The 20,310-nt window shown below is 34.5% G+C and overlaps 3 protein-coding genes across 4 annotated transcripts; 1 reads left to right on the forward strand and 2 right to left on the reverse strand.

Moving 5' to 3' along the window:
- Positions 1-2,304: 2,304 nt before the first annotated feature.
- Set8 (SET domain containing 8) lies at positions 2,305-11,251 on the reverse strand. 2 transcript variants are annotated; one of them, XM_088256371.1, is made up of 6 exons: positions 10,953-11,251; positions 9,921-10,601; positions 8,960-9,053; positions 7,739-7,997; positions 6,305-6,495; positions 2,305-5,665 (listed from the first exon to the last, which is right to left on the reverse strand). In XM_088256371.1, the coding sequence occupies exons 1-6, from the start codon at positions 10,963-10,965 to the stop codon at positions 5,455-5,457; spliced, it is 1,449 nt and encodes a 482-aa protein (XP_088112497.1). In that variant the 5' UTR covers positions 10,966-11,251; the 3' UTR covers positions 2,305-5,454. The 2 variants fall into 2 exon arrangements, with proteins under 2 accessions (XP_088112497.1, XP_088112496.1); XM_088256370.1 differs by having other exon boundaries at positions 8,960-9,074.
- Positions 11,252-12,253: 1,002 nt separating this feature from the next.
- On the forward strand, positions 12,254-17,646 carry LOC148311557 (18S rRNA (guanine-N(7))-methyltransferase). The gene is made up of 6 exons (XM_088256415.1): positions 12,254-12,436; positions 13,538-13,575; positions 14,586-14,764; positions 15,541-15,734; positions 16,579-16,768; positions 17,092-17,646. The coding sequence occupies exons 1-6, from the start codon at positions 12,398-12,400 to the stop codon at positions 17,289-17,291; spliced, it is 840 nt and encodes a 279-aa protein (XP_088112541.1). The 5' UTR covers positions 12,254-12,397; the 3' UTR covers positions 17,292-17,646.
- Positions 17,647-18,602: 956 nt separating this feature from the next.
- LOC148311558 (ATP synthase subunit C lysine N-methyltransferase) lies at positions 18,603-19,455 on the reverse strand. Its single transcript, XM_088256418.1, has one exon. It carries the CDS (start codon positions 19,353-19,355, stop codon positions 18,744-18,746), a length of 612 nt encoding a protein of 203 aa, XP_088112544.1. The 5' UTR covers positions 19,356-19,455; the 3' UTR covers positions 18,603-18,743.
- Positions 19,456-20,310: the final 855 nt, after the last annotated feature.

Below are 20,310 nucleotides of genomic sequence, written 5' to 3' on the forward strand. Positions count from 1 at the left end.
TCGGTCACTAATATCTACGTCATCAGGCGGTTCTGTTCCGCTCGCCGCTCCCGACTTCACACCGCTATTGCCGACTTACTCTTTGGCCATGTAACCTAAAGGAACCACCCCACCGGCTCCGGTGCTGAACCGACTGGCTCTCACAGAAGGGAATACGTTAAAATTAATAAATATTTGTGTTCCAGATAATTCAGCTATGATTTCTTATATATATATATATATATATATATATATATATATATATATATATATATATATATATATATATATATATATATATATATATATATATATATATATATATATATATATATATATATATATATATATATATATATATATATATATATATATATATATATATATATATATATATATATATATATATATATATATATATATATATATATATATATATATATATATATATATATATATATATATATATATATATATATATATATATATATATATATATATATATATATATATATATATATATACACATATATATATATATATATATATATATATATATATATATATATATATATATATGTATATATATATATATATATATATATTAAATATATGACCTAGGCTCTTGTCTAAATAGCAGTTTTCACCTACGTCTGATGCCAGGCTTTTCAGATCTTTACACGATATACAATGCTCGCTTTCCCTTTAAACTTTCTACATATCTACTCCTTGGGTTTCTTCTTCCTCCCATTTATGTAATTTCCCCTCTATGATGGTAGGATAAGTCCTAGCATTTTCTATAGTTATATTTTTCATTCACTTTTTTCGTCCTTCTCCGACACCGGGACTCTAATATTTTTAATTTTTCTCTATCTCTCTTAATCATCGTCCGGGTTTCGCCACCATAGAAGTCCATACCGACACACTTAGGGCGAGACAGAACTGTATTGTGCGACTATCAACGAGATGAGAGCGGCCATAATGATAGCCAACCTGCGATAGAAGATACGGAAAGAATAATATCTCGGGCATGTGCACATAATACATTCTAAGTTGTTGATACTGCCATGATTTTTTCTTCTAAAATCTGTATTTTGAGCGTGATTCAGAAGAGAAGGAACGTTAGAAATTGAAAAATTGCAAATAAAAGATCATTTGAAAAAAAGTCAAATTGATTTCTCCGTTTGAATACAGTAAACTGTTGACATAGATAACCCTTTATCTTAAGGAATTTTATAAGGGGTTAATAATTTTTTACGTTTTAACTAGCGGAAATGACTGTAGTCAGTCATTTAAATTTGAAATACAATTTAAAAACGTTAACTTCCCTATAATGTCCTCTCCGATAACGCGGTACCTATCTCGGCGTTCTAGGGGGGTTTGCTATACTTAGAATTTATTATAGAAGGCATTTTCTGTGAGAACCAGTCCCCGATGAACATCACCTCAATCTTCAGTCTTAACAAAGCCAAATGGCACCGTGAGATAACTCTCGCACCTGACTATTCCTCCTCACACTTCACTCCATTCACTTTACTAACATTATGGCAGTGGTGGTTTCATATTTCACAAACTTCTCTACAATTCCCTCGCTTAAAACAATCATAAGACAAATTTTGCAATACGTCGAAGGAAGATGATTAATTTGTGAGAATTTATCTTTTGCCACGTACACATTTACATTGCTTGTCAACACAATTATCACTAAGTCACAATAATTATTGCTTTCATATCTTACGATAATTATTGCTAAACAAATTTCCATAATTATTGCTAATAAGTCACAACGACAAAAAAAAATACCGCAATATAAAATTGATATGATCTCATATTTAAACGATATTTTTACATTCATAAATACAGTATTAAAAATAATAATAATGATGAATTAATAATTTGATGAAATGAAAATATTTGGCAAATACTTATCAACAAGAAAAGGCATATTTATTTTGCATTGGCAATAATAAATCAAACATTTTTTTCCTTAAATTCTTTCTAAGAACAAAAGATATTGCTTTCCTTAGATATTTTTTTCATTTTAGAAAACTTTGATACGCTCATACCATCTGCCCAGGAAATTCCAAACTCCTTCGGTGGCGCGAAGGGCATCACATTTATGCTGCATTATAACCGACGTAAAGCAAACTGAAGATACACTCTTCTTGGTGTCACCCGGTTGGGAATCGATCCCGTTACACGACAATAAAAAATACTAATCGCTACACTACAGAGGCGGACAAAAGGCTACTGTCATATCAATTGGCGCAATCAATTTGGCAATATTTTTTACACCAAAAAATATAACAAAACATGTAATTTTAGTTTTTTTTTTGTAAATCACATATCACACAATAAATATATAATACTAATCTTATCGTAAATCCTCGGATTATGCGCAATTTTATATATTTGGAACATTAGGACAATAAAACTGAAGTATCAATTGAAAAATCTAAGCAAGGTCTTACCGAGAATTTTTTTTTTTTTTTAAATAAAAGAAAAATATGTTTTTTTTTTAAAAGGAATAACCCGCAAAGCCTCTATTTAAGACGCCTGTCTGCAGGTAGGACAGTAAGAATAGGGAAAGTAAATGTGAAAAATACATCACAATTACTCAGACCAATTGAAAATAAATCTTTCTTGAATTCATTTTGCAATTGGCGGAAATAGAACTCGTGACGCCAGTTTCCCAACTACGCCACGGCGTCTGCCGATTCTTTGAGCAAATGTCAAGCTGTGAGAATCAAGTTTTAAAAACCAGTAAAGTATAATAAAATAACAACTAGGTCATATACTATAGCCAATAAGAAAGATAGTATTATTGCCAGTCTACATCACAAATAAAAGGATATGGAAGATGCCTATATCCAGCTGTGGAGGTCAGAAGGCTGAAGAAGAAGAAAAAGACAGTACAAAGTGAGTGCAACAGTAAAGTGCTAATCGAGACTATTACAATATAAGTCTTTGAATCAGTGGTTGTGATCAATTGTACCCTACTAGGTTTATCGATCTTCCCTCGCTAGGTTTTTAAATCTTCCCTTATCAGTTTTTGAATTTGTCCAATGGAGATGGTTTCATTTCTATTGTCCAGTTAATGAAGATGATTATTTTATTGGTATTTATTGGTAGGGTTCGTAAACTATACTACAAAGCCGGTATGATTTCACGATTCTGTAAAAATATTAAAAATTAATTACTATCAATTCAGAACGAGTACGAGTTAGATATATCATTATTAAGTCGCGCGATCGCACGCCATAGTTGACCCGAGGTCTTTAGTTAGTCAATTGTTATTAGTTACCAAGTGTCAGGAAATGTTATTTTTGGTTATTGATTTACTTAGAAAATAAGTGGTTACTTTAATGCCCCGTTATAAATGGAATAAAATGACAAGAGAGTAACTCATACATTGGTATAATTGTATTATTGCCATATCTTACGTTGGTAAGTAAATGTGATAATGAAAGCCTCAATGGTTTATTGCCAGTTATAACCCTTATGTGACAAAGTCGGGTGAGAACCCATTATCACTTACTTAGCAAATGCATTCAAATGAAATAGATTGCAAAACAATCGGTAATATTCTCATTCATATATGTGATCACGAGACAGATGTAATATTCTCATTCATATATGTGATCACGAGACAGAGGTAATATTCTCATTCAAAGATCAAGAGACAATTGCCAGTAAAATTCTTATTCAAATCTGTGAAGAAATGAAGATATAAAAAATCAACATTAAATATTTCAATTCCAGTAAAAAGATAGAATAAACGTCACATTATTGAAAATTCTCTTTAGATTCTTATTCCAACCCTTATCCGCAACAAATGGTGCATAGGGCACAGAATCACTACAACACAGTGTTATCTTGAGCTTTTATTTCATGAAGGCAAGGTTACTTATCTGGTTATATAAATATGAAAGTGAAAAATCGTTTGTATTTATTTAGATCCCCCGGTAATAAAACCAGGGACCTGCAGTGTGGTTGCCTTACCACTAGACTACGGAGGCAGACAATCTATTTGTAGAATAGATACTTTACTCATAGTATTAAAGTACAAATACAGTATAAAAACTAGGCATTCTATCCTCGTATCTATCCCCGAAAATAGTAAATTAACAATATTTATTGCCCCATATTGTGACCATGACTGTTGATGAATTTACTTTTAATTTTTGAATACCTAAATTATAAAGCATGGATAAGAATTAACGAGAATATAATTCAACGAAAAATTTAAATATATATTGGTTACTTATGGTTGCAATTTCATTCCATCTATATTGGGCAATTTTATTGCAATGAGATATGATTTTTAAATTACTATTATCTCGGTTAAGTTAAAAAAACCACAAACAATAATAAACAAATATCATCATTGCAGATCTACAACTCTGTACATCTATCAATAACATCGCGTAAAATAATAAAACTGTTTTGAAAAATAAAAACAGTTATAAATCACTAATTTTACAAGGAAAATATATTCAGTTTTCAGATTCTATTAATAAAATAAATGGGGTTTTCTGAGTGATTTTTTCCTTCGGCCCAAATAATGACAATATACCAATAAATATCAGACTTATTCTCAAATGTTCAGGCACATTTTTAAATGTTCCAATAAAGCTCGGACACATCTCAAAACAATCCAATATAGTACATATGTTGTGACAGCCAATATTATATTTATTGAAGAGTCTCCGGGATGATCCCATGCAGCGTACATTTCTTCTCTTTCATCCGCCCCAATATCGAAACATCACAACAGAAGAAGAGCAAATGCACCGCATAGTATCATAACATACTACTTATCATTCATCTTTCATTTTATGTAATACCACTTAAAAACACTATTTCATGAATTTAATCATTCCATCAGGTCAAATGAAGACAAATGCAGACACGCTAATAATCATTCAATCATCAGACCTGATGATGGAATGATTATTTCGAAACCGGTAGTCACGAAGTAGTGTTTTTAAGTGGTATTACACAAAGCAAACAATGAATGATAAGGAGAGTGTTATATTACCATACCACAAAGTTAACAAAGCTTTTAACACACTTCGGACGGGAAAGGTATTTCTACCCGTTGGGTCGATTGATGCCTAAGGACGGGAAGGGTATTTTTACCTCCTGCGCCGGCCCCATTTCAAAGTTAGAAGAAAAGAAGTAATTATCCAATGTTTTTATACGAATATTATTTACCAATCTCTTTGTTAGGGCCTCAACTATCCGCAGTGGTCCGCAAGTGTAAAAGATACCCGTCTGAAATGTGTGAATATACAAAATGGCATGTCATCATACCTGGAATACCCTTAATAGACGCACGCTCACGTTCGATAAAGTTCAAACACTCTTCTCAATTTGTGACTACAGTTGTGTGAGGCGAGTGTCGAGTGAGGAATTTGCAGGTCTGCAATGACAATGAGTAGTGGCGAAGTAATACGAGTAGTAAAGTGGGGCTCAGAGGGCCAGCCAGGGGTGGTGCTGCAGCGCCTCGCGGGAGCGGTCCCCGTAGTCGTAGGTGACCTCCTCCCCGGGGGCCACGTCCTGCGCGGCCAGCAGCACGAGGTGCGGCCGCGCCCCGAGCCACACGGCCTTGGTCACCAGGTTGCCGCTGCGCGAGTGGTTCACCAGGCGTCCCAGCCGACCCGTCTCCGCCGTCGCGTCGATACTGGAACAGAAACATAATGTTAATCGCATTACGCCACAATTTCTATAAATTTAAAAAATATTAACACATTGTTTGCGGGAAATTCTCAAAAGCGTCTTTAACACTTAAAGGTGTTTTATTTGCTCATTTTTGGTAGTCAGACACCAAAAAAAAAAATTGGGTTTGCATTTACTTGTGATTTGTAAACTGAGTGTCTGGTGACAGACTGTCTAAGCATAATTGGGGTCGAGGTTAATGAAAAAATGAAAAAACCATTCAAAAACAATGTGTTCATATATGATAAGATACAGTGATTTTACAACAAAGTTTATTTAAGTTATAGTTCTCCATCTTATTCCTCATTACTGAGGGTAGTGAGTGACCTTTGTGGAAGCAATGAGTCTTCTCCAGTTATCACTTGACTGCGCTGCACGTAGCACTCCAACTACTGAGGTGCCTGCTGATAACTTGATCGGTCCATCGTGTGGGGATCTTCCACTCCCACTCTTCCCCTCCGGGCATTAAGTTATACACCATACATAATTTATGTATTTTTTATGAGTTATGTAAATACTTAATTAATAATAAAGTAATAATTAATAATAAATTGCATGGAATAAAACAACAGAGGTTGCGTTGGAATATTGGGTGGGTGAGTACCAGTAGTGGTTGTTGTTGTGTCGGAAGTAGTACATGTAGCAGCCCTTGTTGGAGTCCTGCGCGTAGCGGGCCTCCCGCTCGCGCGCCTCGGCCACGCTCACCAGCTCGCCCGCGTACTCCACCACAAACTCCCCGCGCCGGAACTGCCGCGCCGCCACCACCCCGCGCCCCTTGCCCTCAAACGTCGCCACCTGCAACACACATCCATTGACTCGAGCGGATCGCCATTGCCCATAAATGAACTAATAAATTAGACATTGGTCTTTATGTTCCCGATAGTTACCTAAAGGTGGAGACTGACCGGAACATTTCGTCATAACATAACGTCGTAACATCGCTCGCGGCGGGAATTAGCGAGCATCCCAAACTATGGATGGAGCACTCGGCTCGGTGCACTGACTGCCAGAATACTCGCAGGAAATGCTCCGGTCAGTATCCGCCTTAAGACAGCGTCAGCATAGATTGTTTCACATTCCTATAAACAGGACCAACCTGCCAATGGTTATGCCTGGAGGAAGAGCTACTGCTATGCTGAACAATATCACGCCGGATATTTAGCTATTCCATGTGTCTGAGGGGGTATTCCGAAGCAAGATTCTTCTACATCTTTAATAAGAGTCCTCTTGTTTACTTTTTAATTTATGTTTTTAATGTATATGCTTTAAATGTTAGTTTGTAATGAAAATATTAATTATAACTAACTAACTAACTAACTAACTAACCATCACGCCGCTTCTCTGCAGGGGTAGGCAGAGAGAATAGAACGCCACACCACTCTGTATTTGCAAACATTCCTCGCCTCTTCCACGTTCATGCATCTCCTCATTCACACCCGCCGATTGTTTCGACTCCTAACCTGACCGCTTTCAAGTATTTGGCATACCTGATCGTGCCAAGTTTTTCTCGGCCTTTATATGAATTATTATTGAATAAATTTAATTGAAAATAATAATTATCATTGCGAGGATTGTATATAAATAGCCTCACACATTAAAGATGTAACAAAAACACTCCCGTCTTACAGTGAAATGCTGTAAGTGGTCCAGACAGGCTTTCATGAATTTTATCCTGCGCAATGGCAGACTAGTAATGCGGTGAACACATTAATTAGACAATAGTTGGGTAATATATCCAAAATAAAACAAGGTTTTTGTTGGATTGAATTCTACATTTATTTATGTATATTTTAATACGTGACGCGTTTCGTCTTCTTTGGACATTATCAAACACTCAATAATATAATAATACTGTCCTAAGAAGACGAAACGCGTCACGTATTAAGATATACATAAATAAATGTAGAATTCAATCCAACAAAAACCTTGTTTTATTTTGGATATATTACCCAACTATTCAATATGGAATTCTACCAACTGTCTGCAGTTACAATAAATAAATTAATTAGACAGTTAGTGCAAAGGCAAGTTTAGTGACCTCCAGTCCTTGTTCCCTCTCCTCTTGTATGGCGGCCTCCAGGTGGCGCCGCTTCTCCTCCAGCACCTCCTTCTTGGTCTTGCGCACGCTGCGCCGCACGGGGAAGTAGTCAGTGAGCTTGTGGCTGTCAGCGCGTGCGGGCCGCCTAGCCTTGTCCTCCGCCTCAGCCTCTGCCCCCGCCCCCGCAGGCGGCTTGCTGTCGGCCGCGGCGGCCCCCGAGTCAGAAGAGGAGGCGTCCTCTTGGGACTTTACGGCCAGTCTGAGCAGATAAACAGGGTATTATAGACATCTCAAAAGAAACAAAGGAACCGCTTTACATACAGCGCAACATTTTCTATTCCAGACTGATTGGTTGATAGACGTCTCACAATCAACTACAATGGGCAAAGTGATCTTACCAGCTCGCAACCAGCGCACTTAATTGAATTTTGTGCCGACGAACTTGTGAATTAAATTATTATTTTTTGACATCTCATCAAAGATGAAGAAGAATATGGATGTCTGGGCATTTACGGGGCTGACGACCGTCGTAGGCTGGTTTAAGTGATCACTTTACACACTTGTAACATTCACCAATTCTACCCATTATTGACAACCACACTACTCAAATCGTCAGCCCCGTAAATGCCCAGACATCCATATTCTTCTTCATCTTTGATGAGATGTCAAAAAATAATATGAAAATAACTCCTGTAATTGGGGATAATCCAGAATTTGTGAACAAGTATTTGGACACACTCAAAATGTTGTAGTGAATTGAAATTTATTTTAAAAAATTCATAATTATATCGAGAAATTACTTATATTATAAACGTATTTAAATTTTGTTAAAAATACTCTCCTTTATCATTCTTCGTTCACTTTATGTAATAGCTCTGTAATAATTACACAAAGTGAACGATGAATGATAAGGAGAGTGTTATATTACCATACCACAAAGTTAACAATGCTTTTAATGTACAAAATATTTGTTACAATACATTTACAATTTATTTTTAATATATAGAGTATATGTATTAAATACACATGTTAGGTTTTTCTTGAAATTTTGACACGGAACCTAACCTTATATTGTCCATTTATTTGTGTTCATTTTGCGGCAATTCTTTTTTATGCCGGTGTTTCTCGGTACAAAACCCTGGCGTAAACGAGGTTTACCTATACTTGTGAATATAAATTAAACCTTTATTTATGTATATGAGAATTAGTCAGTTGATTTACCTTCTGCGTGTTTTCTTGAGGGCGAGGCCGGGGAGCTGTGGAACTTCACACAGTCGAATGCGGTGGGGAGTCTTCACATTCTCTTTCACGGTTACTGCACAGTCACAAAATTTACCTAAATTTCATACTTTTTACTATGATATTGCATTAGCAATGATTATTCACGCCATTAAGTTATATACTGCTGAAAATCCAAGTACGCCCACTCGGTTATAGCTTAATCAAATAAGTAATACATACAACTATACATATCAAATTGTTGAAAACTCGTATGTTCGCCAAATCATGACAATAATTTTCTTTTTTGCATAATTTATTCTGAGATTTTTGTCTTACAGTTTAAGTGAAGTACCTTTAAGGCACTTCAATTAAACTAATGAATTAAATTTAAATTCTGAAAATGGTTATATCCTTTATTTTTAAGAACAACATAACATAAACATATAAAACAATTATCAACAAAAAAAAATCTGTAATCAGGCATTTAAAAAAATTACAGTTAACTCTCCTTTAATGTTGAATTAGGTTCCGCATTATCGGAAGAAACTTAATGGGGATTAATGTTTTAAATTGCACTATTTCATTTTAACCAAAAGGAAATTACTGAAATGAATCATTATTAAATTAAAATACAAACTAAAAACATTTACCCCTATAACATTCCCTCCGATAACGCTGTACCTATATCGACGTTACTTTTGAAACCTTGCTATAAAAATTAACACTATGGAAACAATTTCTCTGTTAGGTTGAATAGGAATTTCTAGTCATATAGTCACACAGGCATATAGTTTTAGCTTATTTTATATCAATCCATAGATTTGAAAAAACCTTAATTAAAGTACCTACCTAAGTAATGTTATTTAATTATTTTTTTTACTGAACAAAATAGAAATATCTATACACTATATTACTTTTAGACTATGACAAATAGAAATAAATAAATGTTTAACTTAATTACCACATCTCTGTAGAGTGGAGGCGTGCTTCCGTGGAGAGAGACGAACATTCGGAGAGACGGCATTCTGGTGGTCACCGGCATCCTCGCATATTCCATTCTCTATCTTAACCGCTCCGTTACTCAGTCCGATACTTTCCTCTTCCTTCACATCACATTCCGGAACATCAAACCCGCTGGCTTCATCGCCATCAGAAATCGAATTAATCTCCTTTTTAAATATATTATTGAGAATCTCTTTCTTTCTGTCGTTGACCGTGTGAATGATTTTAGATATCTCGTCGAAACCCATGTAGCGATCCATTCCGAATGTGTGAAACCCGTTTTCTTCCGAATAATCCCGATCTTCGATCCTTGTCCCGTCGAACAAATTCTCTTGTTTCAAATTTAGTGTCGGAAGTTTTGAATCGAAACCGTTGACAGGACTCACTACGTGAAAGTAATTTGTAATCTGCGTGTTTTTTATCATTTTCCCGTTGTTGTGTGGACAGTTACCATTCTTTAAATGGTTGTTTTTCGATCTCGTAGCCGGAGGCGAATGAATTTTCGGAAGGTCTCCGTTTTGTTTTACATTCACGTCTACTCCGTTGGCCAAATTGCCTATATTCTCGAGTCTAGAGTCCTTTCTTTTAGGACTCGCGTAGCAAACTTCATCCCCCGCCTTAGCGGCTCTAACCCTTCGACCTGATAAACCAGAAAAAAAAAAACAAACAATTATTATAATCCATTATCAGTGCCGCGATGTCAATACAACGAAAAAAAAAAACAAAATGGCGGGAATAAAAGCAATAATGAGCTGCGCTACTAAAAGTGGATGTACCGTAAAATTATGACAAACTAACAATGGTTAATGATAAACATGCAATGTATTATGCAATTGAACCTCATTATTGAATCGAAAACAACGAGTAGGTGTAACCTCTTTATTCCCCCATCCGTTACGAACGACAATATTTACTACGAATGGAAGGAATCAATTAAATACCTAATAGATCAGCACAATTTTATTTAGATACGAAATAGATGGAAACTCACCTCGAACCATCATAAAGCGTGATGTAAAAATCCGCCACAAGCTATAAACTTGAATGACAATCACCAGCGACGTGCTGAGTCTGAACAGATAAACCGCGAAAACGTAAAACAAAGCTATAAATCGGTAAATTTCATCTTTAATTATATCGCCGACGATTAGCACATCGCGTCGAAACTAAATTGAACAATATTCTATAGATTTTCAGACATAATGACTTTATAAGACACGTTGAAAGCGTTTAATAAAAAGGGTACGGCGGAGGTACGCGAGCTCCGCTGGCTTGGTTATTTACTGTCCTGTGATTGGTCCTAGCGAGTGGCCATGACAAATCTGTCAACCAATTACATTCAAATGTCAAGAGTTCAAATTCTACCGGCAGAGTGCGCAAACATCGTGAAATATGATATGGCATTCAAATACAAATCAAGCTCAATCCATAATTTTATATTTCTTTAGAATTTATTTATTTAATAGGAAAATAGATACTGCATACTTAATTTTCTAGAATCATTCAAAATATTGATTCCATTCCCGATCTTTATGTTTTTATATAATTATCGCCCGACCGACACTAAGCAACGGCTTATGCAACACCATTAACAATTTCTGTTTTAGGTAAACCTACCAAATAATGGTTTTATTGTATGGGTTTGCATTTAAATTTTTAATTTTCATAAAAATTTCAGCACTTTCAGACTTTTAAATTCTTTATAAAATATAGGCAATAAAATACAATTCTAATCAATGCTGATCAGCAAAAGCCGTTCATAATGCACCCTTTCTCATATCTCATTGCAGAAATCCCTCTTAAAAACAGGCCACAAGGCCTACAACAAGAGAAGAAAAAAAATTGGTGATATTGCACCGTGGCATACAAAATAAATAAATCAGTACAGATTTCAATTGAGATTTATGCACGTACAGTCATCTTTAGTAATAAACAACGTTTGCCTATCATTCACGTTGAACCTGATTTAAAGTTCAATGGCCCTTTAAATCTTTAGTCAATGTACTAACCGTGTGATTTACGCATTTCGAAAAAATCCTCCAAGGAACCCCTACAGGAATATTGAAAAAAATACCCTGATATATAAACTGTTAGTTTGTAACAAGCAATGAAATGATGATGTCGCTTCAATTTACTCTGATTAGCACATTAAACTTAATGATACTATTTGTTGCATAAAATTTCAAATATCTTCATTTGGAAACTGTATGCATATAAACATATTTCATTTTATTATTTTATCGAAAATATGATTATTTTTAACGTCAAATTATTGTCTATGGTGGATGACCTATTAGTTTTTTCTTTATGGAAGAAGAACTGTCACTTAACTTGTGTCTTCAGCTCTTTTGGGGTTATGTTTATATTTTATTGTCACATGTCATGTCAGATTCAATATAAATTGACATAATTTATTATTTTTATTTAAAAAACAATATGTCTAAACGACCTGAGCATCAAGCGCCGCCAGAAGTGGTAATAAATTTATTTAATCGTATTACTTGTAATATTGTCCACACATAATATTTTTACAATTCAAAATTTATACTATAATCTCATATTGTTTAAAAAGCTATTGTTTTTTATCCATCCACGTTGGATGGTATACCAATTAAGTTCTGTATTTTCAAGAATTTGTGTCATGGGGAAACTAATAAAAAACCAACATATTTTTTATAAGTGACAGCAGGGGTTAACAGGCGAATTCGTGGTGTCACAGATCCAATTTTGTCAAGATTCAGTTTTGAAAAAAATCAACATCGCCATTTTCGTTCCATCCAATTGCTATAGAACTTATATATTTTGTAGTATAATGAATTTGAATATTCTATCCCCAAAAAAAACATACATCATTAGTTCACGAACTGGTATAAATCAATGCATCTCCTTAATACTCCAGGCTGTCTTCAAATCTATGCATTTCGGACAGACATTTCATATATCCATCAGCTACAACTGGCGAGGGTAAAATTATCTTACCATTTTGCAACCAGGGTTCTAAATTTAGCTAGCGTGCCTTTGCTGTTGCGGTCCTGATGACAAGGAACGCTCTTCTAGCGCAATCATGAACAGTGAGTGAGAGTGAGATGATTTTTAGAAAAAAAAACTCACTTGTTTACCAAATCATGTTGATAATTTTCATTTTAATTCATGTTTTACTTAGTAAATACCACTATTTCTTAAAATATACTGTGACACGTTTTTCGATGCATTCTGCATCATTTTCAAACACTGTATAAAAATGATGCGGTATGCATCGAAACACGTGTCACAGTAGATTTTAAGAAATAATGGTATTTACTAAGTAAAACATTGATTAAAAATGTATAGATTTCACCAGAAAGAGTCTGCCGAATCAATTAATGAAATTGATAATTTCCTTTTAATTAGCACTGAAAAGTGCCCGGAAAGTAGTATATTACGTAACTGGCATATAAATTATTATTGTTTTTGTTGCTAAGACTGATCGAAATGGTATAGGACATCGGTTCCCTCTTCTATCTACTATCTAGTGTACCCATAATTGCGTTAAGGGTCATTTCTGTATTATAATAACTCCATGTATTTTTTTTTTAGTTTTACAATGAAGAAGAAGCCAGGAAATACACGCAGAAGTAAGTGACTGTTATACTCTTTGCTTTCTTAATAAGAATGTCTGCTAGGGTGCTTTTTGATATTTCAGTTGTTAAGTTAATTTGTAATAAACTTTATAAAATAAAACGACTTTGTTTTTAACCACTTTTTTATTGGTACTTTTTTTCTCCAATCGGTTTCAACAAGAACCTTGTCATCATCAGGGTTAAACATGTACTAATTCTAAAACATTAAAATATTCATAGTTAGGTGAGTGGGCGAGTTTAAGTAATGGTTAATTTGAAATATTTCTAGGAATACGAATAGGATTCCTATTCCTAGAAATAACAGCAATAAAAACTCCACACCTCTCACCCCTCTCACTCCAACGCGAGTGTTTTTGCCTAGAATTTTCACTCACGAATTACATGAAATTATATTAACTTTAAACATAAAGAGTAAATCCACTCACGAGTAGGCATAGGCTATAAAACTTAAAAAGTTGAAGCCTGAGTATGGTCATGATAAGCGTTGTTGCATAAGCCTTAGCTCTACTCCAAACCTAACTTAATTACCCATTCCTTAAACCAGCCCACTCACCTAACTATGAATATTATGTTTTAGAATTAGTACCATGATGATGATAAGGTTCTTGTCGAAAGCAGTTGGAAAAAAAATATACAAATTAAAAAGTAGTTAAAAACTGAGTTGTTATATTTTATAAAGTTTTTAAAATATGCCACAAAGTATCTGCGAAAAACATACAAGAAAATAATTTGTAATATTTTATACCATTTCACACCAATTTTTATAGGTTAAAATTTCTGGTCCACGGAATATTACAGTTGTTTCTATCAGTTTGCTTAAAAAACAAATAATCAGATGCTTGTATTGTAAATTGAAATAGGCCTCAGGAGCGATAACACAAGTAATGTGTTTTATTATGTGGGGGTCAACTCTGATGGAAATGCCTGTACCTACAAAAACTCCTTATTGTAATATTCCCTTTGTACTTCAAATGACTAAGTTTAATGTTACAACTGGATTTTAGCACCCGCATGATGGAGATCCAGTGCAGTATGTGTGAGCGCTGCATCGAGCTGCTGGTCCTCCCCGAGGATACCCCGTGCTTCCTGCTGGACATCGGCTGTGGCTCCGGCCTCTCAGGAGGAGTGCTTGAGGACTTTGGACATTTCTGGACGGGCATAGATATCTCCAACGCCATGTTGAGTAAGTTATATTCCATAACTGTCAACTAACTAAATAAAACCTAAATTGGTATTATAAGATTTAAGTTTTGTACTGACTTTTCTTGGTGGAACTGAATTTTATATAATAAAACAACAACTATGTATATAGTTTTTCCTATTTTCTTTTTTTTTTTTTAAGTGACATTCGTTATGTTCGTTATATCGTTTTATTATATGTATTGGTATTATAGTTTAAAAACCTGTTTGTAACTGACCACTGAGAGCTTGTCAATTGTTGCTGTCCTAATTAGCACATACTGGAGTTACTGTTAATACACTGATAAATCTCTTAAATAGTGTTTTGTTAGTATCAGTCAGAAGAATTACAATTTATAAATCTTTCAAGAAGTACTTCATGAATAATGGTAAAATAGAAAAGCACAAAATGAATGCTTTCAAAATAAGTTATATCGTTGAGTGTTTTCAAAACTCTAATATGAAAAATTTTAGAATATTAGAACATGAAATGTTACTAAGGAAAATTTGTATGATCTATTCCGAATGCAAAAATGTAATCCAGTTGGCTTTAGTTTAAATTTTAGATTTGTAGTTTTTATATTAGTTTCGCTTTAAAAAACTCAAGTTTTCAAATTAGGAGCGATATGTGATCTGCCAGATTAAATTGCAACGTCACCATTTTGTAGAAATTCATCAGTCAACATCATTTTTTTATACCAAACAATGCTCAGAATATCAAGTCCCTCATTCCTTTATCATAATAAAATAAAAGTTTTCTTCATTATGTCGTTCACCCAGATGTAGCCCTGGAGCGGGAAATGGAAGGCGATCTCGTGCTCTCGGATATGGGAGAGGGGGTCCCGTTCCGGGCGGGCTCATTCGACGGGGCGGTGTCAGTCAGCGCCCTCCAATGGCTGTGCAACGCTGACAAGTCCCACCACAACCCGGTCAAGAGACTCTACAAGTTCTTCAGCTCGCTTTATGCAGCCCTGGTAAGCGCTACCGTTGCTGTTGATTAGTAAGACCATGTAGAGTTGGTCATTTTTACTTATGGTAAAAAAGCATATAATTGAGAATACAGTCGAACTCGGTTATATCGAGGAAGACGAGACTGACTGAATTTGCTCGTTATAACCGTTACTCATTACATCCGAGAAAAAGGTTTTTTTTAATAAATATACCTCACATGACCTACGTCACAAGATAGGTATGTTTTTAAAAAAACATACCTAATCATACCTATAGCCGAGAAGTAGATTGTTATAACTGTGAATAAATGTATGGAGAAAGTCACAAACTAAAATATCAATGAATGTTTCCTCGTTATATCTGAGATGTCGCTATATCCGTGCTCGTAATAACCTAGTTTGACTGTATTACAGTGTCACTTCAATTGTTAGCAATAATTGTCAGCGTAATGTGTCACGTGGTTTGAGGATGCGATGGAATAAATAAGATTCTACTGATTAAAATAATAGTAGATACCTGATAACTGGGTAGTCCATGAATTTTTTAAAAGTTCGTGGATTTCCAGGTACTCTATATGACAAATTAAAAAATGATATTTTTTTTTTTATTATTAGATTAAAACCAATATTTTTAGCTTTTCCACTTTTTTATTTGACCAGCGACCGGGTTTCGTCGTTACCGACATCACCAGTCTGATGATGTCGGTAACGACGAAACCCGGTCGCTGGTCAAATAAAAAAGTGGAAAAGCTAAAAATATTGGTTTTAATCTAATAATAAATTAAAAATGCAATTCCATCACAAAGTGTCAGTGGATAATATAAATCTATTAAAAAATGATATTAACATATAACTTGTCACTTTGCAGAGTCGATCAGCCCGAGCAGTATTCCAGTTCTATCCGGAGAATGCGGAGCAGATGGAGCTTGTAACGTCGCAGGCCATGAAGGCAGGTTTTTACGGAGGAGTGCTGGTCGACTATCCCAACTCTGCTAAAGCCAAGAAATATTTCTTGGTACTGATGACAGGTGGAGCAATGCCCATGCCCAAGGCCCTTGGTATGTTCATCATATTGATGCCGATATGTACATATATTTAATTTAAATAAAAAACCGTATTATTTTTGTCTTTATGTTGAAGATAACTATAAATTTTCTCACACACATACTTATGGCTTATGCAGTAAGTTAAAATGGTTCTCCTCAAATTAACATTGTAATATTCTGCCAGGAAGGCATATATAGAATTATATTACTAATATATATGACATGTAACCTAGAAAACTGCTATCAGTATTGGTGGTTAAATTTGAAAACCGAGTAATTTTTAATTGTGTTAAATATTATTTAAAAAAATGATTAGCAACCTTCTTATATTACAGGAACAGATACTCTAAAGGATAGATTAGAGCATAATATAGCGTACACTCCGCGAGAACAGAGAGGCAAAAATTCCAATCGCAAACCTTTAAAGAAGTCTAGGGAATGGATTTTGGAAAAGAAGGAACGCAGAAGGAAACAGGGAAAGGAGACAAGAATGGACACTAAATATACCGGAAGAAAGAGGAGCGGGAAATTCTAGAAAGAATTATGTTCACTATGTTGTTATTATTAGCGGTAATCCATATGGAAAAAAGATTACAAATTTTTAATAATGCCAGCAAAAGGCTATATATTATTTTTAATGATTTTTTTTATTATTTGTTGAATATTATTATTTAATATTCTGGGGCCTGTTTATAATATATGTCAACGATATTTTCAAATTACAATAAAATTAATGAGGAAAATAATTTCTTATGCTGATGATACTGCTATCATTGTGAACGGAAACAATTGGGATTGTTATGTATTCATATGGAGTAGACATTTAAATATATAAAAAAAAAATTATTTGTGTAAATATGAAGTATTCATAATAAAACTAATTAAATAAACTCTTAATTTTTATTTCAACCTTCATTTAAGAATGACAGTCCTTTAAATAAATAAATGACACCCTGCTTATTGCTGTTTCAGTATTACACGGTTAGATTTAGTTTGGGTAATTCCCCAAAATTAGACACAATTAACAATATTAACAAGAATATGTACAATAACAATAAAGAATACTCAAAATGATCACTATCAGCGAGCAGTGAGAGACTGAAATGCAATGTTTAAATTTATCATTTATAACATGGAAAAGAAATGCTCAGAAAGTGCCGACTTCAAGGTGGTTAACAATATATTTAATAAATCTATACTTTAAAAAGCATTGTCTAAAATGTGCAGCCAATAATAATATATGTACATGTTAAGACCTCGTTTAACAATGTTGAGCTGGAACTTATTTATTTATGAACTTCTGAAAAATCTGAGCTAACTTCGGTAATTTGACCAGGGGATCACACAGAAAGTGCATACATTTACATTACATAGCAAATGTGAAGCGTATCCAATTCACAGAGCGTAAAATCCAATCCATGATTGGAGTTATATTTCACTCACGCAACCTCTTGACCAAGCACACCGTGAGTTGAATACATATAACTCACATGGCGTTCAACGTTTTAATAAAAGAAAATACATATTCATGTTAGTTATGTAAACCTATGTAAAATGTTCATTTTGTAGTTATGGTTTTTTTTTATATAGCTTGAAAATGATTTTGCGTGCTTAGTAGCAAACTGGTCTGTTTCAAAATTGACAAAAATCAAGTCATGTTTGCATATTGTATCTAGTGGTGCTTTCTATATAATATCTATAATGAAAAAAATGCTTTCAGATATCATTAATTTCTTAAATTTAATAATACCATTATGTTTACATTCAAGTAGCTGAAGTTTAAAAAAATTTGGATTAGAACAGTTTACTAACATGCGATATGTGTAATTTTTATAAATAACAAATATGTACACGAAGAAGAAAAAACGATAATTATGTAGATTGACAATAATTTTTCAATAAAGTATGATTCCAATGCTTTTCTTTTAGTCCAAATTGTGAATCAGTTATACATTGAAAAAGATAAACTTCGCGGGGGTAAAAAACATCATTTCTTTAATTGATATCGCCAGACAGTATCAACTCCATGTCCTATAACTTCTTTTGGTTCTAGACTTTTGAGTGGGAACCTACACGCGATAATTGTAGCGTCATGTTGCGCCTCCTTCTCGATCTTTTCTTCTAATTGATTCATCATTTCTTCCACCCCAAATATCACAATATTCCTGTATGGGTTCAGGTTAAACTTCCACAAATCTCGCCTGTGAAAAGCTGTATTCGGACCCACTTTATTGTACATAGCGTTTACTCTGGAATATTGGACTAGCCATGGATTTAATTCGACCCCGTGCGCCGTGAAGCCGTTTTTAGCTGCCGCTACCACAATCCGTCCGTCCCCCGAACCGATATCTAATAATTTTCCTGAACATCCTTTTAAACACGTTAAAACGTTCTCTATTTGAACATTTGTAGCTGGTACGTAGGGCAAACAGACCTTTCTTAAAGCCGGAGTTACAAATGGTAGGCATAATACACTCAAACCTATGCCGATTCCGCCAGTGATACCGATCAGAATTTTCCCCTCTGTTGAGAGAATTCTTTTTGGCGTTATACTTGCACTCTCACTTTTGTTTAAGATATCTAAGTGAACCGCTTCCATTTATAAAAGGTATCAGATATATATATAAATACTAAATAACCTCACTTTCTATTTTGACGTTTTCCTGTTGACAATCTATAACAAAGATTATATACTAGTAATCTATAACAAAGATATCTATAAGTAGACCAAAGACTATACATGGCACAGACTCTACTCGTCTGTGGTATAGGTCTTTTCCTCTTTATGAATTTAGAATGTTTGAATTCCATGTACCAAAAAATTACGAACACGGAATATTTTCCGCTTGAAAATATAACGGTAAGATTGGTACGCAGTATGAGAATTCGGAGGTACATAAGATAAAAATAGCAACCGAAAATGCCGGTGGAGAAAAATATACGATGTATAATTATCACGCTTTATTTAATTTTTAATATTGAGGTGGGTGGGTGTTGTAAGAAGAATATAGATGGCGATGGTGTGGAGAAAAATGATGGTTAAGGCGGAGACTGACCGGAGCATTTCGTCGTAACAAAACATCGTAACATCGCTCGTGGCGAGCAGTATATGACGTACGACGTTACGGCATCGCTGACTGACCGCGATCAGTGCTCGCTTGTGGCCTTGTGCTTAGTGCTGCCATATGTCACACCAAAAAAATTGGAAATCTGAAAAGGGGATTCACTGAATTATTTTAAGTTGATATAGTGTTGATATTCGTTTTGTAAAATATGACGGGTAGGGCTGCATCCCTTTTTGTCATTGTAGCAATAATCTAGCACTTTTGGTAACAAGTTCGACATAAAGTATACATAAAAAAAACTACAATTTGTACACTTTTGTTGCCAGAAATGCTACGTGGGAAATCAATAGATAAAAAATATTGATGTCATTTATTGTAACAGATATTTTAATCACTAACTATCAATCCGTCCGATAAATTATTAAATGTTAAAATACCCGCATTTTTTCCACATAGTGCCAGTCGTGCCAGTCCCCACAAATTCCCCGC

Source organism: Brachycentrus maculatus, unplaced genomic scaffold, assembly GCF_059751285.1.
Source record: "Brachycentrus maculatus isolate JH-2025_06_01 unplaced genomic scaffold, ASM5975128v1 h1tg000061l, whole genome shotgun sequence".
Lineage (NCBI taxonomy): Eukaryota > Metazoa > Arthropoda > Insecta > Trichoptera > Brachycentridae > Brachycentrus > Brachycentrus maculatus.

What these genes read in the sequence shown, in the direction of transcription:
- Set8 (XM_088256370.1), bottom strand. An exon ending in CTCCACTCTACAGAGATGTG is followed by an intron (nt 9,075 to 9,920) that starts GTAATTAAGTTA and finishes TATGAAATTTAG; the next exon opens with GTAAATTTTGTGACTGTGCA. An exon ending in CTCAAGAAAACACGCAGAAG is followed by an intron (nt 7,998 to 8,959) that starts GTAAATCAACTG and finishes TTATCTGCTCAG; the next exon opens with ACTGGCCGTAAAGTCCCAAG.
- LOC148311557 (XM_088256415.1), top strand. Translation starts at nt 12,398, where the DNA reads ATGTCTAAACGACCTGAGCATCAAGCGCCGCCAGAAGTG. An exon ending in GCCAGGAAATACACGCAGAA is followed by an intron (nt 13,576 to 14,585) that starts GTAAGTGACTGT and finishes ACTGGATTTTAG; the next exon opens with CACCCGCATGATGGAGATCC. An exon ending in GCCCATGCCCAAGGCCCTTG is followed by an intron (nt 16,769 to 17,091) that starts GTATGTTCATCA and finishes CTTATATTACAG; the next exon opens with GAACAGATACTCTAAAGGAT.
- LOC148311558 (XM_088256418.1), bottom strand. Translation starts at nt 19,355, where the DNA reads ATGGAAGCGGTTCACTTAGATATCTTAAACAAAAGTGAGAGTGCAAGT.